The 22,693-nt window shown below is 40.5% G+C and overlaps 1 protein-coding gene across 5 annotated transcripts in view; it reads right to left on the bottom strand.

Annotated features, from left to right (window-relative positions):
• The window catches only part of si:dkeyp-72e1.9 (syntaxin-binding protein 4), a 78,203-nt gene that overhangs the window by 10,550 nt on the left and 44,960 nt on the right, over positions 1-22,693 (bottom strand). For all 5 annotated transcript variants that reach the window (XM_051386871.1, XM_051386873.1, XM_051386868.1 and 2 more), the window contains 7 exons: positions 18,964-19,043; positions 17,447-17,570; positions 14,570-14,711; positions 8,787-8,893; positions 8,482-8,623; positions 7,512-7,584; positions 1,534-1,622 (listed from right to left, as the gene is read on the bottom strand). In XM_051386871.1, the coding sequence (XP_051242831.1) occupies positions 1,534-1,622; positions 7,512-7,584; positions 8,482-8,623; positions 8,787-8,893; positions 14,570-14,711; positions 17,447-17,570; positions 18,964-19,043 (757 nt within the window). The remainder of the gene's footprint in view (positions 1-1,533; positions 1,623-7,511; positions 7,585-8,481; positions 8,624-8,786; positions 8,894-14,569; positions 14,712-17,446; positions 17,571-18,963; positions 19,044-22,693) is intronic.

Here is a 22,693-nt window from a genome sequence, read left to right as displayed (position 1 = left end):
AGGTAAGCAGTCGACGTGGAGCATGAAAGAGGTGGAACACATTGGCCGTAATGCAAATTTGGAACTGTTCTCAACAGACGGTTTAGCTTTTTATTATTATCTTTTTAAAAATGGATCTACATACATATGTACCTGTTTATAGAGGTTTGTCTTTCTCATCATTCTTGCGTATCAAGGTTCCAATCACTTAGACTGCAGAGGAAGTATGGCCCAGATATTTGTTATCCAGATATAAGCTGGCTACATCGAACCCTGGGTTCTGAGATTGGGGTTTGTCTACTGAAAGTTGAAGCTCAGCGTTACCTGAATATAGTTGAAACTAGTTTGAACTTTGATGGAGGTAATGGAAGTAAACAGCTCAACTACATATAAAACATACAGCTAAAGTTTATAGACATTTTTAAGTGGGAATTTGACATATTATATGTAACTTCAATTTGGGCACCCACACCAAGCATGGGGGTGCTTGGTGCGTTTGTATCTTTGATCCACTGATAACATTCTGTAGAAAGGCTGGCCTTTATACACTACGTCATAGCCAGCTGTCGTCTAAACCACAACTACCCTCTGGTTTAGAATTGTATTATTGTACCCTGCTCAACCTTTAAAACAGTTTCTCCTTCAGCTCTTCCTTCGTTGGCTTTTTGTCCTTTGTGACATTTCCTCACCTATTACAGTAGCTCTCATAGCTAAAAATATCCATAATCCATCTCACTCTGTCTCTTTTGCAAAGGAGCCAACAGATCAAGAGAGAATTGTGCCTGTATTCAACATTCAAACTATCTGTCTCTCTAATCCCATTAATGAATTGCAAGATTAAGGTCAAACTAGGGCTGAGCGGGATCCGGACAAAATTAAAATCAAAGCTGAATAGCAGTAAGAGAACTGTAAAGATGCCCGAGACAGAAAGCAAGAGAACCAGGCAGAAGGAAATAGAGACCGTCGGCAGAGAGATAGGAGGCTGGGGGGCAGGGGTGTGAGGGGGAGCAGGGAGAGGATGTGCTGATAGGGTAAAAATAATGTACAAATGAAGAACCCGTGTGAGATAGAGCAAACCAGAGAGACTGCGAGAGAGAGATCAATAACTAGATGAAGAGAGAGCTTGGGGGTGAAAAAGTGCTACAACAGTGAAAAAGTTGCAAGTGAGTTTATCAGAATGAGAAGAATCATCAGTGTAAATTTGCTTCATGGGGCTCCTTAAAGACAGACTTTCCATTTTGGAATGCCATTAAAGTTACTGAGCACATGCATTTTTACATCTAACAAGCCCATAGGCTTTCTATGTTAAGCCACGATACTGGTAAGGCTCTGATAATGGCTAACCTGCACTGTCAGCCAATCATCTGAAATGATATGCTGTGTTGTAACCACTTGACAGAGAGGTGGTTGAGCAGAGGAGGATTCATGCACAGAAGTAAATACCCCAGAGCCTGAATAAACCACTGCAAACACATGTGGCGTCACACAGCAGGGAGAAATAGATTTAGCTGCATGGGTCGAAAATGACTCCTCTGAGCAGAGGACCGCACTCACCAAGTCTAACTTGTCTGATTTGAGGCGGATGTAGGGGTCCAGTGTTATCTTGGGTTTGGTCCCCGTTGGCGACCTCTGGCTGGTTGAACCTTTAGAAGAAAAAAAAAAAGGGGGGGAGGAGAAAAGAAAAAAATTAAATAGAGGATTGATTTTTTTGTCAAAGACATGACCATATAAAAAGTATATTTAGAAAATATAGTATTTATATGAGATATGGAAGCATTTAAGAGAATGAAGGGAGTATATGAGGTCACAATACACAAGGTAAACAACAGGAGGAGAAATATCATTGGATAATCTGTAATATCAGAGTGGATGGACAGATATTCCCGGTGGATTTGGTGGAAGTGAGTGGTTGTGGTGATAAGGATGGTGTGTGTGTGTGTGTGTGTGTGTGTGTGTGTGTGTGTGTTTGGGTGGGAGGATGAAGAGCAGATGATTAAAAAGAGAGGAGTGGAGGAAAGGTGGATGATTATATAGATGAGAGTGAGGGAAAAACAGTGAGCGAGGGGAGGGCAGACAGCCAATGCCTAATATTAATTTGATGAGTTTGTCTGTCCCAGATTTGTGTCTGCTTGCTGTGAACCTGTCCTCTGTGTGTGTGTGTGTGTGTGTGTGTGTGTGTGTGTGTGTGTGTGTGTGTGTGTGTGTGTGTGTGTGTGTGTGTGCGTGAGAGAGAGAGAGAGAGAGAGAGAGAGAGAGAGCGAGAGAGAGCGAGAGCGCACTGTTACTAGGGGTATGAGCTGATTTCACTGACTACACTCCCTCCTCTTACCACCCAAAGGATTTGCAGCCCCCCCAACGGGTGCTGATGATTGACAGACCTGCTGTCGTGACAACAGCCGTGCTTTAAACCCTGTTACTCCCAGACACCAGTCCACATCATACAACTTGTTGTTATTCTAGTATAAAGACTACAATAATTTGGCAGATTTACATTGTCCCACTTGAAGTAAGGAAACAAATATTGCACTTCTTTAGTAATTAGCCATCAACTGTCTTTTTGTTTTTGTGTACCATCATGTGTGTACCAGTTTTTGAGTTCATTAACAAATTTCAAAGCCTGTGGTTGTATAACAGCCTTTGAAAACCCTTGAAAATAAAACTAGTGCACAAATGATGTCAACGGTGAGGTCACACAAAGACAAGAAAAAAATTAATTATTATGTAAAACATTTTGACTATGACTTTTTGTCATATTTGCTGAAACTTTCCCTCTATCCTGACAGTAGTACATGAGACAGATAATCTGTAAAAAAAAAAAAAAAAAAAAAAATCAACAACCAATCAGAGTCAGATCAGGGAGAACATCAATTTACAAGCTCAAATCTTACTGAGGGTTAGGGTTAGGAATATCCAGGAATTTACACTATAGACACTATCACTGACCATTCAGCAGCAGCAGCAGTAAAAACTAATATCTTGACAGCCTCTTAGCAGCCCACATCACCACCATGTTGTAGTCACTGTTGCCATAAATGTATGCCTGTGGATTGGTTCTAAATTGTACTTTTCTGTTAAACTGACATTTGGTTACCGCAGTAGCCTTTTCTTGACAGAAGCATTATGCTGGATTCTCTACACACTTACAAACTCTGTTTCGTCTTGCATCTTTTAGATGATTTTCTAGTAGTTGACTTCCCCTTGTCCCCGCCAGCCCACAGTATCTCTACAGTCAGAAGCTTTTCCAGGAGTTAGGAGTACCGCCTTCCGAAGAGAAACTGTAGGCCCTTCCAATTTTTTGGCATAACCCTTGATAGTGTGGTCATGCAAGCGTCTCTGCAACAAGACAAGCTGTCTTGCATCAGAACAGCTAGCAATCTGGTCTGCCTCTCTAACTTCGCATGTCCCTCAAGGTCATCCATATCACGCTTGCTGGTTTTGGCTAAATTGGTTAAGATCTTAAGATACTGCAGCTAAGACAGACTTAAGATACTAAGCTGTTGCTCAGATATGCGGTTCTAGTCTTTGCCTTGTGATGATGGACCGGCATTTCTTTTTATAATGAGTACATGGAATCTGCAGATTCCCCCTAGTTTTGACTGATGCGGTGCCTCTGTTGGTTTTGGGGGGTTCTCATAATGAGTGGTTTGCAGACGACAGAAATTCAGTCCCTTAAAACCAGTTTTAAATTCACTGCTCTTTATGAACTCTACCCAATTGTCGTTCGGAGCAGCAGATGGTCCCAGAAACAAATGATGTTTTTTTTTTGAGCTGCTATAGTGGAAATAATTTACAGTTTGTGCATTTATTGTTTTTACTTGAATCCTGTCATCTTCAAATGCAAAGTATCAAAGCTATGCTAGCAGGGATTCAGTTTCACATTCGATGTAAAGATCTTTGCCATATGGGAAATGTTCCCGCATGAGGTTTGCCAAGTAGTATATTCCCTCATAACTTGAGGTGCTCATAGGGAATAACCACACGGCAAAGCCCACACATAGTAGTTCACTAGATAGTATATTCCTCTGGGGCCAAGGTGCTTCCGGGGAATGGCCACACGGCGGCTGGTGCCAAGGCCCACACATAAAAGATTCTTCCACTAGTAGCGTCAGGCTCCATTCCGTGCGGTTTTGGGGGGTTTAAGGTATTTGCTCATCACTCCCCAATATCTCTATGTAAGCATATCTGTGGGGAATGATGAGGTCGGAGCCTAGACGCCAAAATCTAAATATGCTATACTGCTGTAATAAACATTTCAAACGTGAGTTGGCTGACTGAAATGTAGCGAAGCCTGCGAGCTAGTTCAGGCAGTCAACTCGAGCTGCACTGCTATACACACATGACATGCCTCACTCCATAATCACTAACCAAGCACACCCTTCCAATCTGGCGGTCTATTTAAACTGCACAATTTCCCAGCTCTCCCTCTGCTCTGTCTATGCTATACTGCTGTAATTAACATTTCAAATGTGAGTTGGCTGACTGAACTATTTTAATAATAATTTTTTTTTTTTCATTTTAATTTGTTTTAAAATATGCAAATTCTCAGATTTCAGCTTCTCAAATGTGAATATTTTCAGGATATTATTTTGGGCTTTGGAAAACGGCAATTATTATTTTCCACCGTTTTCTGACACTTTTTGAACCAAACAACTAATTGATTAATTGATAAAGTGATCGTCAGATTAATCCATAATGAAAATAATTGTTAGTTGCAGCCCTGCTTGAAGGTCTCTCATAATGTTGGCTTGAACATAGATGAAACATGGATGATATGATATGCTTGAAACCATGAACAGCTGCTAAATGAACCTCGAGGTAAGGTTGTTCAGTCGATAAGTGACCCTTTTTTGAGCCCTCATAAGTACGATTACTCTTTCGTTCATGCCCCATTCATAATGGACTAGAATTTCCTCAGATGACTTGGACTTGAGGTTTTGTTTTCTGCAGTGACTTTGTAGTGGTTAAATAAGTTAATGTTTTAGTCAAACATACTGTCGTATGTCTGCTTGGTTGGAGCTCCCTCTCTACATGGGTCTCCCTGCTACCATAAGTAGCCATAAGTTAGTCACAAACTAACAGCAACCACAGATAAAAACAAGACATCCTTGTGTTTACTCAAATATGGTCGACAATTTTTGGCAGATTTTTATTTATTTACAAATTAAGATTAAGACAGATGAAATATAATAGGACTCCAGGTGATAATAGCTTCATGCAAATAGGGATTTATACATATCGACACAGCTACGTTTCTCTCCCTAACAGGACTAACACCTTTGATCTTTCCTTTAGGTCAAACACTGCATGAAACGTAGTGCGTAGAGGAAGGTCAGGCTGTCTGGGAGGTCATCTGACTCAAGGTTTACATGTGTATGACCCAGCGTCATCAGTGGGGTAAGAAGGCTTAAAGGGGCACTCCAGAAATTGAGATGGCAAGTCTATAAAGTTGGGGAAATTATGAGAAAAAAATAGGGTCATCAGTGCAGCAGAAGCGGAGATATTGTGGCTTTCAGTCCCTAGTATGGGTCAAGCTACAAAAGACAAGATCTTACATTTCCCATCATGCAATAGTGCCTATTTCTGGTGTCTTTCGTCTCCCTAATGAATATGAAGCCAAGATAATTATCGCCAAACTAATTGCTGATGATTGCTGAAGATGTTTTGGCTTCAGTTTTGGAGAACTGCCATGTTCATCTATATATTTCAATGGTGCTAACCAGCAGCCACCTCACCACAAACTGCAGACATCTGTCATGGCTAGCAACTGGCTTAACCAATAAGAGCTGGAGGGGAGCTAAGTGGTCATAGCACCTAGGAAATAACCTTGACTGGGGTAATCCAGGCCAATAGGATTGGGACAGGCTGTCGGAAGGCTTTGAGCTGGGACCCAAGCAATTTTTTCTTTAACTAAAAACTGACTGTTTATATTGTTTTCAGTCCTCACACTTGTTACACCTAAAATTCATGTTATTTAATTTAACAATACCTTAACTGAGGTGTGACATTTATGTTTGTTTATTGTCACACTGGTATCAGTCTGTTTAAGAAGAGAATTGTCATCTGAAATATTTCACATCTCTGCTTGACAGCACATTGACTGCATTCTTTCTAATGGCCAGTAGGGGGCAGCTCCATGGGCTGCAAAAAAGAAGCCTGCTAGAACTAAGTCTTATGGAGAAATGAGCCGACTTCTTTGTTTTCTTAATGAGTTTATGGTCTCAGTCTCTAGTTTCAGTCTTTTTCCATACAGCATGGTGTTCATTTAGTAAATGATGGTTCCATTTAGAGTAAAATAGGCCATAAAGCAGGGTATGCTTTAGGGCGGGGCTACCTTGTGATTCACAGGTCATTCTCAGTGAGTCCGTCCAGCTCAACACACCAAACTCACATCAAACTGTCAAACTAGGCAGTGCTGATCAGATTCTGTTACTTTGTTGACTGTTTCTCTACTACTTCCAGAAACATATTTTAGTGTACTGTTTATCTGGAATACAATATCGTGTGTGACCAGGCGAGCTGCCATTGTTTCCTCCTACAGATGAGTCAAAACTGTGCAGCCAATGAGAGCAGCTCAACTCACCACTGCTGGCTGCAAAACAAACAACATGGCTTCAAAATAGTACTCCACAATATTTTCACACTGGTTCAACCACCTTCCTTAAATTGTCAGTTGTGATATTTTCACAAATCCAGAAACCTGTTAAGTCTTCCAGAATGTTAAAAAATAGTTGTGTAGTAGTAATAGTACAGTGTTTCTCCTTCCGACCAGAAATGTGGGCCTTTCTTTTGTGAATGCATCTCTACTCCAGCCTTGAAAAGTGTTGGCTAGGCTTTATTTAGAATCATCTTAAATTATCATTAATAATCATTCATGAACTGTCTAGGCTTGGGTTATAGAGATTTTCATTTGTGTCAGTCACAATACAGAAACACTGAAGGCTGAAAATCAGATCCATCACAAAACTGAACTGCATTTTCTTCTTCTCCCTAACTGTTTTATTTAAATCAATTCTGTCTTTTATTCCCTATCCAATACAGAAACACCGGTGCTTAAAACTAAAGAACAATAATGAACTACACCCACTATTATTAAGATGGGATTTTTTCCATGATCCCTCACACTCTTGTGAACTCTGAGGTCCCCTACTGTGCTGTGGTTTCGATTAAATCCCATCCTCTCTTCTACACCTAATCCCCAATCTCTGTGAGGGAGCACATGTTCCCCGTTTTTTTATTCTGGGATGAGCTGGGTTTATCTAATATCTGATTTCAGGGACTTTTAGAACAAATCAGTGAAAATCTCAACTCTGATTTGGCAGGTGCTTAGAAGGTTATTTTATGGCAAATATATTATAAAAGTAAAGAGGGTGATGTGGATAACGATGGTGTTAGTGTGGCAGGGGCACCACCAAAGGGGGGCAGAGGGGGGCAATGGCTCTGGCCACAGGTCTCAGCAGCAGAGGCAGGTACTGATTTTTATTAAAAATATGAGAAAAAATATAAGAAACTAAGAGTATAGGGAGGTGTTCTACCTGAAATATGGATATCTGGCGGGCAGATGTCAGGAGAAGATGAGGACACAGGGGCTGGCTCCTCTGTACAGATCTACAAAGAAAAAGGTAAAAATAAAAACAATGGATGTAAAAATTGACAACACACAAGATGATAATATTAACACTGACCAGTTGGTTTTGAAGCTGCTTTGGTAGGATGTCACAGAGATCTTTGACATGATAGTGCCCTGCTATTTATTCATCAACTACTGCACATCACAGAACGGCTTTCATTCTAGTGTGCCACCGGAATAATTTTAGAAGAATTTACAAAATCAGAATAAATTCATAAATTGGTCAATTTAACAAACCTGAATAGCAGAACAATAGAAGAACAATGCAACAAGAACACGTTTTCTTTCTTTCATCCTTTCTTCAGTTGTTACAATATCGATTAATTAAGAAAAAAAAAGCGTCTTTTTATTGGTCCAGCATTGCCATTGTGCAGATTTTACAGACATTTTATAATGTATTCCTATCCGGGATCAAATGAGTAACCCTAAGTGACTAACAACTAAATATAGTATGGTACAGACATGGCTGTATCTCAAAAACTATAAGGAGTTATATTATGATTCCACTGGATTCAGAACAACTTCAAATTTCAATAATTGTTGTTTTGATCAAGTGTTGATCCAGCGTAAATCTGATATTTAACATGTTAAATGAATGTTAACATATCTTTGTGTTTTATTGTGTTTTTATTAGCTGGTAATGACCTCTAAACTTTAAGTTCTTCTTCGCAGAATCTTCTCATCAACTTTTATTTTCCATCCTAAAACAGTTGATACAGAAGCCTTCAATGTGTTTTATAAACCAGTAAAAAAAAAAAAAATTTTGTGGCTTCTTATTTGTTTCCATTGCTAGAGCAATAAAATAGTCCAAAGAATTTCCAAAACCATGACATACTGTGATATGTTTTTGATCCCTGAAACAAAGCGTAGCTGACCTCAGGGGATCTGATGTGGACTTTTAAGCGACCAGAGTTGTAGTTGTTGCCTGTGGCTCGCTGGATCCCGTTGTGCAGAGATGTACTGCTTGGAAAAAGTCCTTTCCCTGGAATGAAGGCTATCTCCACTGCACCGTCTTGGCTGAAGACACAATATATAGAATACAAAGATTTTATAGAAAAAGAATAAGAAATAAGGGGTGACTGTAGCAGTGTATATAGCTGGCTAATCCACCCAGTCATCACAGTCTCAGATTCAATGACTCAATGGGTATGGGTATTTTAAGTCTACTTGCACCACCTACTTGAATTTGACTTTGTTCAGCATGCTTTTGGCCTCCTCGTGAGTCACACCTATCAAAGACTCCTTGTTAATGGCGATGAGCTGATCTCCAGGCCTCAGACGTCCATCCTGCACAACCATGAAACAGGACATTTAGTCATGCTAATCTGAAGAACCACACTGTTTGCCTTTAATGGCTCATTCAGTTTGTCACATTTTCATGTTTCTGCTGCTTTTTATTAAGAAGTCAGGAAATCACCAAGTTTATTAGGATTCATCCTCTGAGGACCATGGATTTCTATACCACATTTAATGGCAATCTAATAGTTGTCTAAAAGTGAGAGATACTGAATGTTGACATTTTCGTCTGGACCAAAAGTGGGGGACTGACCACCAACATTGCCAGTCCTAGAACCCTGCTGCTAGCACTGACAAATATTCGGAAGCATAGGCCAATGACAACGGAGACAAGGTTGGTTGCAGACTGCAACTAACTGAATACTGCTCGCGTCTGTATTTGATGACCTACTGAAGCGTACTGTAAAGTGTATAGGAATAACTATGGTGGCCGCAAAAAAACCTGAAAGGCCCAAGCTACAGCCAGTGTTTGGCTTGTCCGTTCTGGGCATAGCGGTTCAACATCGCAAACTCCACAGAAAGCGACCCGCGGCATCTGTAGATAAAATACAGCTCATTCTAAGGTAACAAAAATTATTGTTTTTTTTCTTTGTAAAGCTAAGAATATGTTAATGCTCAGAAGTTTTTGCTTGCCGCCATCGCCAAGTGCTTGCTCATGGTGGTACTGTTGGGTCTCTGTAAATAATGTTATAAAGAGTTCGGTCTAGACCTGCTCTATTTGAAAAGTGTCCTGAAATAACTTCTGTTATGAATTAGCGCTATACAAATAAAATTGAATTGAATTAAATTAGTTTTCATTAAAATGTGTGAAAGGGAAAATGTGGTTACCCAGACTGTAGTTTATTCATTATCTCTACTAGTAAATGTAGCCACTGAAGATTATCTTTTCACATATAACCCTATACCAACAAACTGCTCTGCACTGTGTGTTCTGACACCTTTCTACCAGCATTAACTGTTTCAGCAGTCTGAGCTACAGTAGCTCGTCTGTTGGATCGGACCACGGGCCAGCCTTCACTCCCCACGTGCGTCAGTGAGCCGTGGCCATGACTCTGTCCACCACTTTTCCTTCCTTGGAGCACTTTTGATGACCTCTGCAGACTGGGAACACCCCACAAGAGCTGCACTCAAATCCTCACACTGCCCATTTTTCCTGCTTCTAACACATCAATTTGAGGACAAAATGTTCACTTGCTGCCTGATATATCCCACCCACTGACAGGAGCCATGATGAGCAGATAATCAGTGTTATTTACTTCACCAGTCAGTGCTCACAATGTTATGGCGGACAGGTAAAGGAACACAGGGGCCGTCTACAAGAAGGGCCTGAGCTAGTTCTACTTCCGTGGAGGCTCAGAGGCTTAAACATCAGCAGGATGCTGCAGCTGTTTTACCAGTCTGTGGTGGCCGGCGCTATCTTTAATACTGCAGAGTGCTGGCAGTGAGAAGCGCTAACAAGCTCAACAAACTAGTTACAAAGGCCATCTTAGTCATTGGAGGAGGAGTTGGTGGTGCTACTTTCTGTGCTTTAAGGACTTTTTTTTTTTACTTTCATGGTGATAATGGTGCTTGATTTGATAAAGTATCTATCCATCCATCCATCTATCCGTCCATCTATCTAAATATCTATCTATCTATCTATTGTTATGATAAATGCATGGCTGCATAATTCCCCAGCTGACTCATCCCATACAGCAAATCACACAAATGCTAGCCTGCTTCCTATATGACACAGGGGATTAAGAGTTGGGATTTGGAGGAAATGGACAACCTGCTTCCATAAGCAGAAGACTGAGAAGCTGAGGGAGTCGGTGTCAGCAGCTGTTGTAGTAGAGCCAGGCATTAGTGTACAGTGTCGAGTGAGTTAAAGAGCCTTAATGACAGTGTGGACATACAGCTCTGCTTTACCGTGCCCTGTCTCGAACAGTTGCATGTAGTCTTACTACCCTGTACCATCTACCATCTGTTGAATGGGATTTTAAGTCTGAAGGTCAGAGAAAAAATTAAAAAAAATGGGCCAAAAGAAATGTAATGCCAACAGCACTGTAGCCTCCTCCCTGAGAATAACATTATCAGGAGTGATGCTGGGTTAATGCAGTGTGTTTAAAGTTTAAAGGTGCTTTTCTGGTGACTTTCAGACTAGATGAGAAGGAAATTGGTGTTCATGTGACTGATCAAATTTCTTCCTAATTTTCTACTTGCCGACAAATGCCTTCAGATCACATGCAAATCGGGGGTTTGTTCGGCGCTTGATGCCTATGTGTGAACTGTTCAAAGACAATGCAAGAGCTCGCCGATGCCTTGTTGAAAAAATAGTCACAGCCATCATATAAACCCATTCTGTGTATTGTGTACCAAAATTCACAAATCAGTTGTAAAACAACTTTCCACAGGGATCACTGGATATACTCTTAGCCCTGAGGCCCTCTCTGTGATTCATTGGCAATTTGAATGATGTAAAACCTTGCAGGACATATGCAACAAGAAAGATCTGTTTAGAAACAGCTTTCTTCAGGCACAAAAATACAAGTGCAGATTCCTGTATTTTCTGTCTCTCCCCTTCATTCTCCTTCCTTGTCATACTGCCCGCAGTTGACAGTGAGTGGGCGAACAGAGAGGCAAGGAGGATGGGATTGGGGAGAGAGAAGCAGGGAAGCTGGAGAAAAGAAAGAAAGGCAGTGATATGTGCCAACAGGAGGGGTGGGTAGGATTGTCTCAGTGCACATGCCTATAGGATCATTTTAAGGTTGTGATTGTTAGTTAGACAAGAGGCAATCTGTGCAATCGAGACTTTCAAAATAAAACTGTTTCAGTTTCGTTGAAATGAAGCCAAAATATTGGGCATACGCCGCTGCCATCTTGTGCTGGTGACGTCATTCGGAGCCAGTCTGCGTAGTAGTGATCAGGGTAGTGCCGCTGTATCAAAGTCCCGCCCATACCCCCGGCCTACTCAATCACAAGTAGGGCTCAGCTGTCAATTCACGTTTTCTTACTAAAAAAATGAACACTTGAAAATATATCAGCGTGATAAGAACTACCAAAAATGCCAGAAACCATCTTTGGGGAAAATGTATTTCCCCTATATATACATATTGATGGTTTAGGCACAAAAACTACTTGGTTTGGTTTTAGGGAAAGATTGTGGTTAGGGTAATAAGTATAGAAATAAAAAAAAAAAAAAAGAAAAATTTCACACAAACACCAACGGGTTTTTTTTTCCCCCCCCCCCCCCCCCCCCCCCCCTTGAAAAAAAAATACATACACATACAGCATCCTGCTAATGGAAACACTGATTAGAACACTAAATGTGGATTAATCCACCAATGAAACTAGTCCCCAATAGATGTTTTATTTCCTCCAGTTTGAGTAACATTTATTAAAATCTACGGTGACCAGAAAATTCTCTCTTTTTAAAATGAATGTATATATTTGTTGGCCATTGAAGACATACATTTTTGAGAAACGCTAAGTGCTACACACAAGATATGGACTGAAGGTACTGCTGCTGCTCCCATAGACTATGCATATCTACCAGTATGCAAGACAAAATCCTCTGCATTGCAACTGTGTGTGTGTGTGTGTGTGTGTGTGTGTGTGTGTGTGTGTGTGTGTGTGTGTGCGAGCAGCAGCAGGTTGATGCCCTAAGCAGAGTCCTAGTTTGATGGCTGACCTTCACACTGCAGTGTAGTGTGTCTGTTCTGGGACTCTGGGACTTCTCTAATAGAGCCGCACTGACACCAAAACAACACAAACGCCACAAAACGTTCAAGGGGTGTTCAAAATTCTATAATCCAGCGTGAATTCCTAAATATTCAACAGAATTTAATGAACTGACAGTGCTGTATTTGTCACCTTATGGTAATTTCCTTCAGGGAAAGGTGACACTACAGATTACAGAGAAATGACTGTAACTCTGTGTTTTAGGAGAAACAGGACAGGAAGTTTGGTAGTGCAATTTATCTGTGCATGATTTTATTACTTAAAGTATTAAAAGTTGTACCCTTTTCCTAAATAACACCTATTAAAGTGTAACTAGCTCCCTCCCTCTCAGTAAATTAAAAAATGCATCAGAGTCCTGCTAAGGACAGTAACTTTAGGGGGCGTGGCCTTGACGTCAAGCACATTCATGGCGGTTAGTTTGTAACAGTTTCTGTGTGCTACCTGTGTTGTAGCTAAGCAACTGCCTGTGCTGTAGCTAACAGCTCAGAGATGCTAATTGTCTTGTATGTGTGTATGTCTTGCAGTCTGGTGCTTCTACAGCGTACAAGTACAAGTCCGAACCACTGCACCAGAATAGAAAAATACAAAGTAGAGTGTTAGCAAAAACTAGCATTAACACAGACTCAAAGCAGAAGCTGGGGGAGGTGGGCCGCCCTCCTCTGATAACACTCTTTTTATTTTTATAGAAATGTCATGATGTAAAGTGGACTCCTTTACTACTAAACCGCCTCGCCTTACAAGGTTCTGGGTGATTTAAAACAGTAGAGGGCATGTCCTTGACAGTCTGATTTGGAATGTTAATATTAACACCAGCATTGATGTGTTTCATAACATTACAGTCATATAATTAATTTACATCTCAAAAAACAAATCAAGTTAGGGCCTTTGGAGTTAGGAGGCTAGGATTGTTTTGTCCACTGCTGTGTCAAGTATGAAGACTGAACTGTCAAACTGGCTGGCTGTCTTTATTGTAGATCCAATAAAGACAGCTAATTACTAAATGCGTCTTTATCTAGCAGAGAGAAGCTCAAATAGCTCTACACTACTACAGCCGTGCTTCTTAACCTAATATTATTAACCCCAATAAGGAGTATTGGCAACCTACAGCACTCACCCAACTTAAGTCCCAATTAACACCATTTCAGCAGTAGTAACAGATCCCTGTGACACTGAGACTAACAGCATCATAAGCTCTCACTTCATCACCTGAGCTTCTACTAAAGCCCTGATGTGTCAGGAGAATGTCTCTAATGCAAATGTAAAAATGTTGAGGCAGGACCTCAACTAAGACTAAAATGTTTTCGTCATGCTCCCCTAATCATGTTAAGGTACATGTAAAAGCCTGTGCCATGTTTGAGATGGATGATCATACATATCTGTGACAACTATGTGGCTGGAGGTAATGGGCTGTTACTCTGTGTCTGTTTTAGACAGATAGTCACCGAAACGGGACCGGCAGGCTGTGACCTGAGCAAAGCTCAGCAAGTATTTTACACTAATCTGAGGCCAAAGCTGCAGAGGTCTGCACATGCACTCCTTACTTCCCCTCTTCAGCCCTCTACCTTCCTCCATCATGTTCACTTCATTTCCCTACAAGAAGTCCCTCACTGCTGCAGTGCATCAATCTCAGTCATGTTTCCAGATATCCCTCCAGTTCTGAATGTGCCAGGTTACTTAAGTGACAATATTATTCATACTACATACAATTCTGTAAGGTACTGGTTCTTTAACTATGGTATGTATACCACTGGTGGTACGCTAGGTGCCTCTAATTTCTGTAAACACTGTTGAATTTTTTTTGTCTTGCCAGTGTTTATTTCTCATTTACACAAAAAAACATCCAGTTATGGCTCAGGGGAAATTACTCGCTTTGCTACACCCTGTCTTTCCCTCCCTTTCTGTATATTCAGTTTTGGGGTTTTATTTCACTCTGCCTTGGTTTCTTACCCGGTGACAGTCGCCACCAGACAGCACTTCCTGAATGAAGACCGCCGGGCCGTCGGGCCTATTGGAGCCTCCTCCGATGGTGATGCCCAAACTGCCTGATCGCGCCACTGAGATGAGCTGAATCACTCCTTCACCTGGATGACTGAGAACATGAAGACAAACACAATCACATAAATCTCTGAATTAAAGAAAAGGCTCTATTTTTGGGAGTGAAAGCACAGAGTGCAGTCAAGTGTGCCATGCCCAGTGTGTCGAGGGAGTGCAAGCGCACTTTTTGTACTACTGGAGCCAGGAGTCTCTGCCACAGACCTTTTGTATACATTAACGTCCATTATCCCTCTCTAGCATCACTGTCATAATTCTGCACAGTATGATATATCAGCCAATATCACAGATGTATTGTGGTCCACAGATATAGGCCTGGTTTCCATTACATAGACACTAGAGGTGTTGAAATTAATCAAATAATCGATGCATCGCGATGCAGACATGGACGATACTGCATCGATGCAGTGGCCGACCATAATCGATTATGACGCAATGATGTTGCTCGTTAATTTTACGGCCGCGGCATAAACATTCAAATAAAAAATAACATTCTCAGTAGACCATTTTTTGAGGGTCTTGGTCTTGTCTCGGAATCGAGGCCATTTTTACTGGTCTCGTCTCGGTCTCGGACTGGGTTTTTTTAACGAGACCGGTCAAGACCACTGCCAGTGGCGGACTGGCCATCAGGAGCACCGGGACATTTCCCGGTGGCCTGGCTACCGAATTGGCCCGCTCGGCGATTGCCGTTGGTCGATATCATAGGCTCGGTTCGGGTCGCGCTTGATATTTAAATAAACAATCCATCGTGCGGCTCATTAGGGTCTGAAGCTCACACAGACTGAGCAGCAGCGTTGGGCACAAACACCCCCTCTCCTCTTTTTCTGAGGCTCTCTGTCACAGCCCTGCAGGCACACACACACACACACACACACACACACACACACACACCGCCTGTCGCCTCTCACTCTCTCCTCTTTCAAGCATGTAGTACTACAGGTTGAAAAAGGGAGTGAGATCGGAGGGGCGTGGGTCTGTGTTTGTGTGTGTGTGTGTGTGTGTGTGTGTGTGTGTGTGTGTGTGTATGCTGTCTGCTGTGTTGAGTGTGTGTATGCTGTCTGCTGTGTTGAGACTGTTAAATAGAAAAGATTGTTTACTACTCTACTAAGATCTTACCATATGAAGTAATATAGAAAACTGTATTATATTGAACTACACAGTATCTTAATGCATTCCGTCAAGTCAAATATCCTATATGGCTTTAATAGAAAAATGTATTTGAAGCATCGTGATGCATCGAGGAATCGAATCGCAGACATGATAATCGTAATCGAATCGAATCGGGAGATCAGTGACAATTCACCCCTCTAATAGACACACTACATTTTTTTAACCAGATAGCACTAACCACATATTTTGGTCATAATTGACCCCTGTACTGCTATGTGCTAGGCTTGTCCATGTTGAAAAGGCAACCACATTTTGAAGATGGTTAAAAGATAAAAGCAACATATACAGTAGGGTATTTAGTCACATCTTAAGATAGCTAGTTAACTAACATTTTGCTTCAGAGTAAAAACTAGCTAACTAACCAGATAACTAGCTAGCATAGAATTAATGTATATGAGCTAGGGTGGCCATTTGTCCGGCTTTAGGCCGGACAGTCCGGCTTTTAAAGGCCCTGTCCAGCTGCAGGCAGCCTTAAGCCGGACACTCATTTGTCCTCCTTTTGAGAAAATAACTAAAAGGTTCGCCTTTTGACACATTACCTCGTTAGTTTAATACTTATTGGCTAAAAATGTGTCAGACTAAGTAATTTCATTGGTTACATTTTGTGTCCTGACCTTTCAACACATGGCTCATTTTAATATTCAAATGAGCCATGTGTTGATTGGCTGATCACTGCAGTTGCTACCACCAGGCTGTCAATCAAGCTCTCAGCGACAGAGAACATAACATGAGCTAACGTCGGTTGTTGGACTGAAATTCTGAAAATGCTCATACTCATATGTAGATAGGCAAAGCCTATACATCTGAAACAGAAGGTGCTGCATTTTTTTCCCCTTTATCTATCCAGATAAAAACATTAAGAACAGTTTCTGTATGATGTTTATTAGACCTATGTAATCTGAATTGGAAGGGCACGTTGTCATGAGCTGTATCTTGTATATTTATTATTAGCTATGTGGTATGTGTATGCACCTTTATGTAATCTGGTGGAAAAACATTAAAATTTAAAACCGGATCATACCAAACAAATATCTGCTTGCGTGTCCCCGTGTATGCAAAGTGTCCTCCTTTTTGATGTGAAGGAAATGGCCACCCAAATATGAGCCAGCTAGTTAGTTAGCATTTTGCTAACATTAGCTAACTTAAAATGCGACCATGTCACTTAATCTTTTAACCATCTTCAAAATGTGGTTGTCTTTTCAACGTAGACAAGCCTAGCACATAGCATAAGTACAGGAAAGAAGGGAGTTGACTGAGGTTTGCTCAACTGTCACTGCAGCACAGAGAAAAAATGGGCAGGACTTAGGAAGGCTCAATTCCTGAAACAAAAAATGTAGGGATCTTTATAAAAAAACAATGAAGCAGCCAAAAAACTGTAATCAGGTACTCTCAATATCAATTATTTGTCAGACTCTAACTCACGGCTCAGGTGTGTACCATTTACTCTGCACTGTTAACTTTCTCTGAAATCTACAAACAAGTTAGTTTGTATATCTGGGTTCAGCGCATTCACTGTGTTCAATATGTGCTGACCACAACTTGCCAACTCGGTCTTTTAACAACAGGAGAGTAGTGCTGCGGCTCATGTGAATCCATTCCTACCTGAGGGAGCGCAGCATGGACCCACTGTTGTTGTACATGTTCTGAGAGCCTGCTGGGCTCAACAACAAAGGACTCTGGGAGCGAGATGAAGAACCAGATGATGTGCTATCCAGGTAGCGGCCTCCTTTGGAATGGCAAGAAAGAACAGAAACACAAAATTACATAGAGATGCAGTTACAGTGGTTTAATCAGTGCTTGGCTGGGTGTAAAATCAACAATTGTTAAAATGGAGAGAGATTAAGTAATTATTTAGATGATAGGTAGCAAGCAAGCATAATGGTCTCTTAATATGTGTTCTATAAAAAGACTAGTGCAGGGAATAAACATTTCACAAATTTCAGTCTGTAGTGAAACAGAAGCCTTCAGTGATTTGCTGCTGCTACAGATGGCTCCAGTGGCACTGAGGCTCTCCACTGAACCTGTATCGTCCTGTTGAACATTTCTTAAGCCTGAGCGACTCTAAGCACTGAATAATACCCAATATGCTGACCAAAACTGCAGAGCAGCCCGAATATCCACCACACATGGTTTTTTTTTTTTCAGTATTTTTCATCCACTGCCTGGGGTAAACATCTGCTTCTTTCCTATCCTTAGTTCCAAAGGTAACTCTCACAGTGGGGAGCTTTCTCATGCTGAAAATCTGCAGTACACTAAGTCACATATTTTATGGATATTTATTATATTCAACAAATACACAACTACTGATAAACTGTACAATAAACCCAATTGATGAACACACTAACTGCAGGAAGTTTGTGTAATGTTTTAATATCTTTTTTCCTGCGAATATTATGTTATATATATATATGATATGTTTATACAATTTTCTGTCTATATTATTTTTATTTTTTATTTTTAACAATCATACTTACTTACTACTTACTTTGACAAAATGAAGCCATTTATCAGAGAGTGAAGGCTCTGTGAACATAGCTTGTGTTCAGGTCTTTAAAGGTAAGATCCTAAATATTAATCCAAACTTTACAACATCATATATAGCTAAATACAAAATTTGGGCTGAACGCATCCTACTTGCCTGCCACCATGTTGGTCTCCCCAACTATAAACCTTTGATTTCCGGTCATCAACACGTCATGTAAATTGTTTTTTTAAGCATAACTGCCCCTATAGTAAATTATCTCACCATGTCATCACTGAGCACACAAGACTGCACACGTGCTGAAGCTGTGTTTTAACAAATCTGTACCAGCTGGCTGCCTCCTTACCGACTGAAACAGATGTTGGCAATTGTGTAATGGACAAGTGCACTTGTCATAAGCCATTTTTAAAGGCAGACTTGCTCCAGCTACCCTTCAGGCTTAGTGCTCTGTCAAATATAGACTCTTGGGGTTTGTTTTACATAGAACTGTATACATACATGATGCAGTTTGCTGAGGCATTTTGTGTTTTGAAACAAAGAAATTCAAATGAGAAGGAGATCTGTAACATTAAAATACAATGACTGCTTGTTGAAAAAACTGAATATGTATATCAGGACAACATAGGGATTTGCCTACCTTGCTGGATAGGAGAGTTGCGTGTTGATCCTGTGCTGCCATTAGATCCATACTTCTCTAGCAACTCAGCAAATTCTTTCCTATTCAAAGAAACCAAAAGAGAAACATTATTTTGAAAAGAGTGGTCATGGACAAGATGGAAGAACTAACCTTGATTATAGTTACCAGTAGAATCTGTTTTACTGATGGACAGAATGACAGTCATTTGGGTTTACTGGACCAAATGAAAAGTTAAATAATTGATAAGAATAAGATAAGGTAAATGGCCAACCATCAGACTATTTACAGGTGTTTAAACCTAAATGAGAGGCATAGGTATAATATAGACATAGTAAAATTCAGACATGATTAGGTGTGGCAGCTGTGGCTCAGAGGCAGAGCGGGTTCCATTTACCATGGTAAATGGAACCTGATTTTTTATGATTAAATCAAATACAACATATATTATGTAACAGTTAGGAAACCATGTCCTGTTGCTTCATCAGAAATGGAAACCTCTTGTTAACTGCTTTTATGACTACTGTTGACCTGATACTATATTTAACAATCTGAAAAGCGAGTTCAACAAAATGAATAATCTTAGCTACACAGTTTCATAGGAAAACAATATATACTGACTGGAAACTGTATCAGATTCCTCTTAGAATATCATCTACAACCCAACAATGTGATATCCCCTATGGATGATGACTTGAATGTGGCATTTCTAAACAAATTATGATAAGTGGTCACATTGGCTCCAAAAAAGGACAAAAAAAAAAGTTGACCCCAGAATGCACCTCTTTCATAACCAGCAGCTGATGATTGGGTTAAAGGTGCCACCGGCAGGGCCGGCTCATTCAGTCCATGCTGAAATGGACTGTTGATTCTGGACGTCTAAAGGCATTTGGACCATTAGGCTTCCATGCTATTAGTTGCCGTCAATGTACCCACCGCTCTTTGGCGTAGGGGTTGTGTTTGGCTGTATGTATGCCTACGATGTAGAGATGTACCGATTACAATTCTCTTGGCCGGTTCTGATCTTCTTTCTTTCAACTATAACTGACAGCATACACACAACGTTTCAACAACTTTTCTTTAAGGAAAAATTACAGACTGTTAAGCTTTACCTCAAAACTTCATACATTTTTATTTTTTTTTATTTTTATGACTAGTTTATACATTTTTATTTTGTTTTCAAAAAGGTTGCATAAAGAAAGTTTATCTAAATTGTTTTCTACAACCCTGCATTGTATATGACAATAAAACACTGAATAACAGAATGGACAGAGTTTTTTGTACAAATAAAATTCAACTGAAAATGATTAGTTTACTCACAAATTACTTGAATGTGCTCGCCTTACACACAACCTCTCTTACTGCATACACACCAGCTTGCCCCACCCCTCCTCTTTCTGTTTCTGTCTCCCAGCATGTGTCTGCTCTGTTGACTACCAGAATGTCAGCAGTATGTTTTACAAAGTCACCCAAAGAACACGTTACAGATTCCGTTCCGTGCCTGGGTTAAATTTTAAACACCTGAAGATGTTCCAAATGTAGGGGTTAAAAGGGTTTTTCTGTCATCTTAAAATGAACAGTTCTGATATATTAATGCAGACATCGAACTACACATAATGGTCCAATCCGCGTTCCATAACATTCTAGTGTCAAACTCTGCACATACGTCATTCTGCACAGTGAAGCAATTATCACACTGACTTTTGACTATTATTAACAACAACAACAATAATAACAATAATATTATATGTACAATGAATAATTAGACTGGTTCCAGCTCTATACCATTTCACAAGCTACGCAAGTTGACTTGCTAATGGAAACATTTCTATCAGCTAGAAACTCTATTTAATCTTGTTGTTTCTGGTGATGAATTTTGTAGTGTGTTTTGTTAATCAGTAGGCTTCATTGAGGTTATGATAAGAGTAACATGATTTGATTTATAACATTTATATAATACTTTCCAAGGCTCTCACAGCTGGTAAGCATGTCGCTAGTGCTAAGCTAGTTTTGACACCCCCCCCCGTCAGCCACTCTCCCCCCTCCAGCTCCTCCACTCTGGGCTGCAGGGTAGTTAAAGCACAGAACCCAGATTAACACACAAAAGGCTCATCTCGTCAGGAGGACTGCCCTAGGTTTAGCTGCTTCATTCCTCTGAGCAATGCAAAGACGAAGGGGCGCGGGGGGGGTTCATGAGAGTCCATCATTAGAGTAATAAACACCTCCAAACTACACTACAGACAATAGTCATGTTTTAACCTTTTTAAATCTGAAGCTGTCACTTCACAGCCTCACATTCATGCACTTGTACATATTCATATTAGGATCTGCCCAATAAGTCCACTGCTACTCATGGCTGTGTCACAGAGATATTACCACTATTAACTTCTAATTTCTGACACATATCCTCTCTAACAGCCTAGGTGTAATCCTGCCTGTGTCAGAGTCAGAGTCTTCACTGAGGATTACACTTGCAGGCAGAAAGTACCACTTTTTTAAGGAAATATCAGGGCCGACACGTATGTGTGCAACAATCTTGTTCGTTTAAATATGCAAAACTACCTCAGTTTACAGTTAAGGATGATGTGGTCTGAAGTGGATCTCAGGGGAAGATGCTAACAGCTGGCACTGACCTTGTTTTCAGCCAAACTGGTCACAGTTGGATTAGAAAGCTGGTCGAACACTAATACCAGCCTCTGCCATCAGTAATGCCAGTGCTGCAATGTCAGTACGCGCTGATATATTTGCCTTGTTATTTACTGGTTATGTTAAAATTATCACAAAACTCTATGCATTATGGCTGGTGTGGTAGCAGGTCAGCAAAAGGCTCCATAATCCAACATGTCTTCTAGTTCTGCTCTGTTTCATTACAAATGAACCAAGACGAGTAAACACAAAGTAATACTGAATGACAGATAACTCATTCATTGGACAGTTTACTGAACCTGGTGTGTTTATTTATTATATTATCATCTCTGATGTCAGAAAGAGCTTAAAAACAAATAACTGATAATTTGGAGAATATTTGGAGACTGTGACGAATAAAGGAGAGGTAGAAACAGGACGAAAAAGAGGCAATTTGTAACAATACTGCCGGTGAATAGTTACCAAGTGTGTTTCCATCCACCTGTTTTATGCATATTTTCAATTAAACCAAGGAGGAGCTATTATGAGTTTCCTTAGTTTCTGTCATATTTTTACAATGTCGATCTGATAGATCGAAAATATGCCTGGAAATGCAAAAGCGGTGCCAAAATGGCACATTAAATTCAAAATGGACTTCCTGGTGGGTTTGGGGTATAGGTCAAAGGTTTTTTTTTTAACACTGACATGATATATGTGCCTACCAATTTTCATGTCAGTGAAACAGGCCTTGTGCTGTTTTATTGGAATCTTGTCGGGGGTGCTATCGGGCCATTTTGCCACACACACGCACAAGACCGATATGAAATGTTTTTTGTCACGTTCATAGATTTTCGAGCAAACTGTTAACCCAAATCGACTGTTGCCGTGTTGCCATGGCACCAGGGTTCCACAAAACTCACAAGATTCATAACATATTATCGTCAATGTCTTACTAAGTCTACTGACCAGCTGGATCTGGTCAACCTGCAAGGACATGAAGGTATAAAACATGTGATTTCCTGTTGCCAGTAGTTGGCACTATGACTTAATATTTGCATGTAGATGTGTTTAGGGACAGACTCTTATCAGAAATATGCATTTTGGTGCC

Source organism: Dicentrarchus labrax, unplaced genomic scaffold (genome assembly GCF_905237075.1).
Source record: "Dicentrarchus labrax unplaced genomic scaffold, dlabrax2021, whole genome shotgun sequence".
NCBI classification, from domain to species: domain Eukaryota; kingdom Metazoa; phylum Chordata; class Actinopteri; family Moronidae; genus Dicentrarchus; species Dicentrarchus labrax.
The sequence above is the reverse complement of the archived record's forward strand: the minus strand, read 5'-3'. Positions and strand labels throughout refer to the sequence as shown.